Genomic DNA, 4,698 nt, shown 5'->3' on the forward strand with positions numbered 1-4,698 from the left:
TTATTTCGGATCCAGGGAGAGACCTCATACCGGAATACTCGCTATTCCATTGAATTCTTCCCTCGACCTACTTGAACTCATTTACCTGAATATCTTTCTCTTTCCAGTACCTCTGACCTCCATCAACTACTATGGAGTCAGGTACGCGGCACGAGTCCAGGTTATCTCCACCGTAGCAAAGATCCTAGCCTTCGCCATTACCATTGTAGGAGGAATAGTGAATCTATTTAAAGGTCATTAGCATCTACGCTGAACTGTTTAGTTTTCCAGCGAGACGATAGCTGCGGGAGGGGATCAGATTAAAGATTTACTTTTTATTAAAAGAACATTTATATATTATATTAGAAGCATTTAACAATGGATTAGAGATTAAGACGCAAGTAATCTTTCTGTCACCAGCAGATGTGTTTTTGTAGTATACCGATTCAAATAATGTGTTGCAAGCAATGTGGGAAGAGTACGCCATCTAGCAACTTATTTATATTTATATACGTGCGCGTACGCGAGTACATGCGTGCTAACGCGTGTGTCTGTGTGTGTGTGTGTGTGTGTGTGTGTGTGTCTCTCTCTCTCTCTCTCTTCTTTCTCTCTCTCTTCGTGGTGTGTGTGTGTGTGTGTGTGTCTCTCTCTCTCTCTCTCTTCTTTCTCTCTCTCTTCGTGGTGTGTGTGTGTGTGCGTGCGTAGCGTGGCGTGTGTGTGTGTGTGTGTGTGTGTGTGTGTGTGTGCGCGTGCGAGATTAACTATTACTGATTGCAGGAAAGACTGAACACTTTGCGAATGCGTTTACCGAGTTTGACGATGACATATCCTCCGTCATTTTCCAACATCGCGCTGGCATTCTATAGCGGACTATGGGCTTACTCGCCTGTTGGGATGTAGTAAATAACGTGACGAGGAGCTTAAGAGTTCCAGGTAATATTTCCTCCATGGATCATAACACACGCAAGTGACATCATCATCTAAATGGGCACACGATGTTTTACAATTATACACCATAGAAAATTCGTGACGTGGTCAATTTAAGGTATGCCAGCAACTATTTGATTTCGATCACTGATAATAATAATTTTCGGGTGCCCTACTCGGCTACTGGCCTAGTGGGCTAGTGAAGAGATTCACAGTTTTCAGCTTGACGGGTGCCGCCACATACAAGGCTCTCTTCTTGGCACCTGTTCCACACTCTATCTCTTTTTGCTGAGTACTAAGCAGAGAAGCAGTGTGTACCATTTTTCAAGTCTTTGGTATGACCCGGCCGGGATTTGAACCCACGACCTTCCACATGCGAGGCGAGCACTCTACCAATTGAGCCATCGCAGTGGTACTGTGCGATGATCACTGATAACTTTATGGGAATATAATTTTTATCAGGAGTCATCGTATACGTCTTAATATATTACATAGTAGTTTAGAATAATATATTAGTTTAGTTATCTTAGTATACATTGGTTTAATATTATACATATATATATATATATATATATATATATATATATATATATATAATAACTAGCAGGACACCCGGCGTTGCCCGGCGAAATATAGCGCCTCGGTTGGCGACCACAGCTGTTGAAAGAAAAATACCAAAAATATATCTATCTATCTATCTATCTATGCTATCTATCTATCTATCGATCTATCGATCGATCTATCTATCTATCTATCTATCTATCTATCTATATCTATCTATCTTATTATTTATCTATTTATCTATCTATCTATCTATCTATCAATCTATTTATCCATCTATTTATCTATCTAGCTATTTATCTACTTATCTATCTATCTATCTATCTCTTTATATATATATATATATATATATATATATATTATAGATATTAAACAGTAGTTATATATTTACATATATATACACTAGTTATTCTGGTTAATTCTTTATGCAGATACCTCGTGCGTTCTATCTGTATATCTGTCCGCTGGGGCTAACGGCTGCTCTACATTCTGACGAATATTCCTTCTTACAATCAATGTCAACCGCAACACTATTGCAATCAACGAGCTGAGCGTGTTGTTGTAGGTCTAGAATATGTGAAACTACAGAATATACAATATATATATATATATATATAATATATATATATATATATACACATATATTAGAGAAAAGCACGCGGTCACCGATAGATTCATAACATTAATGTCATGAATTATCGTATCAAGTTTCGCGAAAATTGTCAAAGGCAAATACTCATCACAATAAATCTGTTAATCTGTTGACAGATTTATTACGAAGCATCAATAGTTAAACCATGTTATGCAGGCAAACTTTCTTGGTTTCACTCTGACACATTTCCTCCATGATCAGTTTCCGATGTTATCGCGATGTAAACTCGGCCTTAGAACAAATAGACGTGCTCACGATGATAGCTACACAAATAGACGTGCTCAATCATCGTGAGCACGTCTATTTGTGTAGCTATCATCGTGAGCACGTCTATTTGTGTAGCTATCATCGTGAGCACGTCTATTTGTGTAGCTATCATCTAGCTACACAAATCGACGTGCTCACAATGATAGCTACACAAATAGACGTGCTCACGATGATAGCTACACAAATAGAGGTGCTCCCGATGATAGCTACACAAATAGACGTGCTCATGCACGATGATAGCTACACAAATAGACGTGCTCACGATGATAGCTACACAAATAGACGTGCTCCCGATGATAGCTACACAAATAGACGTGCTCGCGATGATAGCTACACAAATAGACGTGCTCACGATGATAGCTACACAAATAGACATGCTCACGATAATAGCTACACAAATAGACGTGCTCACGATGATAGCTACACAAATAGACGAATTCACGCGCCAGAAAGTTCGTATGAATTTCAGAATATAAATTTCACTAATACCAACACCCCACTCACTCACCCACTTTATTTCACAGACGTGGGCGGATTCGATGCTGGGTGTGATGGCGTGGTGCATCCCGGTGTTCGTCGCTATATCCGTGTTCGGATCAGCGAACGGCGGCAGTTTCGCGGCGCCGCGCATACTCCACGTCGTCGCCCGAGAGAGACATGCCGCGCGTGCTGTCGTACGTGCACGCGAAGCGCTACACACCGGCGCCTGCGATCATACTAAACGCGAGTAACGACACAGACTAACAATATCTATCTATCTATCTATCTATCTATCTATCTATCTATCTATCTATCTATCTATCTATCTATCTATCTATCTATCTATCATTCTATCTATCTATCTATCTATCTATCTATCTATCTATCTATCTATCTATCTTACTTTCCTATCAACTATCCTTCCATCCAATTTATCTAATTTACCTATCTATCTATCTCTATCATTCTATCTATCTATCTATCTATCTATCTATCATCTATCTATCTATCTATCTATCTATCTATATCTATCTATGTATCTATGTATCTATCCATCTATCTATCTATCTATCTATCTATCTATCTATCTATCTGTCTATCTGTCTGTCTGTCTGTCTGTCTGTCTGTATGTATGTCTGTCTGTCTGTCTGTCTATCCATCTATCTATCTAGCTATCATTCTATCTATCTATCTATCAATCTATCTATCTATCTATCTATCTATCTATCTGTCTGTCTGTCTGTCTCGGAGAGAGGCATCGGCTCTCGGTCAGCGATGCAGCTAATTCGAAATACGACGTTCTATTTGGAATGTCGTCGTGGCCATCTAACGTAGGGTTCCTGCTCTGCGGAAAATTGCATCTCTCTGTTATTCCATATCTTTCCCTGTATTTCTCTCTGGGTCTTTCTCTGTTTCTGTCGTTGGCTCCCTATCTATCGTTCTCTCTTTTTTGTCGCCCTTCATTTCTTTCTTTCTTTCTTTTGTACTTTCCTTTCTGTCTTTCGCTCTCCTTTCTTTTTGTCTCTGTACACACACCACACACACACACACAACACACACACACACACCACACACACACACACACACACACACACACAAACACACACACACATATATATATATCGCTCTCTATTCTTTCTTGTTCATCCATTTTCCATATATTTCTTTCCAAGTTTTTCTCTTTCTCCCTCTCTCCCGTTCTGAGCCTAGCAATGTAGTCAACATCGTGCGTTAAATCCGCAGTGTACGATCGCTATCCTGATGGTCATTCCGACAAACATAGAAACGTTGATAAACGTCTTCAGCTTTACGAAGTGGGTCTTCTACTGGTTCGCCATGCTATCTGTCATCGTGATGCGATGGACACGGCCCAACATGGAACGACCATGTTTTACATGTGTATTCATGTCTTGTTTGGTCGTGTGACCATGTGACTGACATATCAGCTATACATGAGTATATATATATATATATCAGGAGTAGATAATAGGGATGGAGTGTGACTTCAATAAACAAGGGAAATTCGTTATTTACTAGCCTTAGAATACCTACGATTTACTAGGCGTAACTCATCTAACTTGAGCTCAAATCGTACGAAGTACGTTCGCCTAGCATCGTGCGAAATCGTTTCCTCGTATAAACCCGCAATCCGGAGATACAGACTAAAACGTACGAGACGATTTTCCATTCTGTTGGCAGCAAACTCGATGCGTTCAGAGCCTACTTTGAAACAAAAGGCAGCTACTAACGCTCGGCGATGCGTGTTGGCTCGCTGGGAGATTGCTGCTGATTGCGGGGTGGGCGTGCGTGGCTGGGGGCATACCAGCTGTAGC

General features: G+C 40.3%; 1 protein-coding gene across 1 annotated transcript; it reads left to right on the forward strand.

The window, feature by feature from the left end:
• The first annotated feature begins 2,937 nt into the window (after window positions 1-2,937).
• LOC106819629 (b(0,+)-type amino acid transporter 1-like) lies at window positions 2,938-4,291 on the forward strand. The gene is given in 3 exon segments (XM_014824236.1): window positions 2,938-3,038; window positions 3,040-3,109; window positions 4,109-4,291. Coding segments are annotated over 3 exon segments (354 nt in total).
• Window positions 4,292-4,698: the final 407 nt, after the last annotated feature.

Source organism: Priapulus caudatus, unplaced genomic scaffold (genome assembly GCF_000485595.1).
Source record: "Priapulus caudatus unplaced genomic scaffold, Priapulus_caudatus-5.0.1 Scaffold3867, whole genome shotgun sequence".
Taxonomy (NCBI): domain Eukaryota; kingdom Metazoa; phylum Priapulida; class Priapulimorpha; order Priapulimorphida; family Priapulidae; genus Priapulus; species Priapulus caudatus.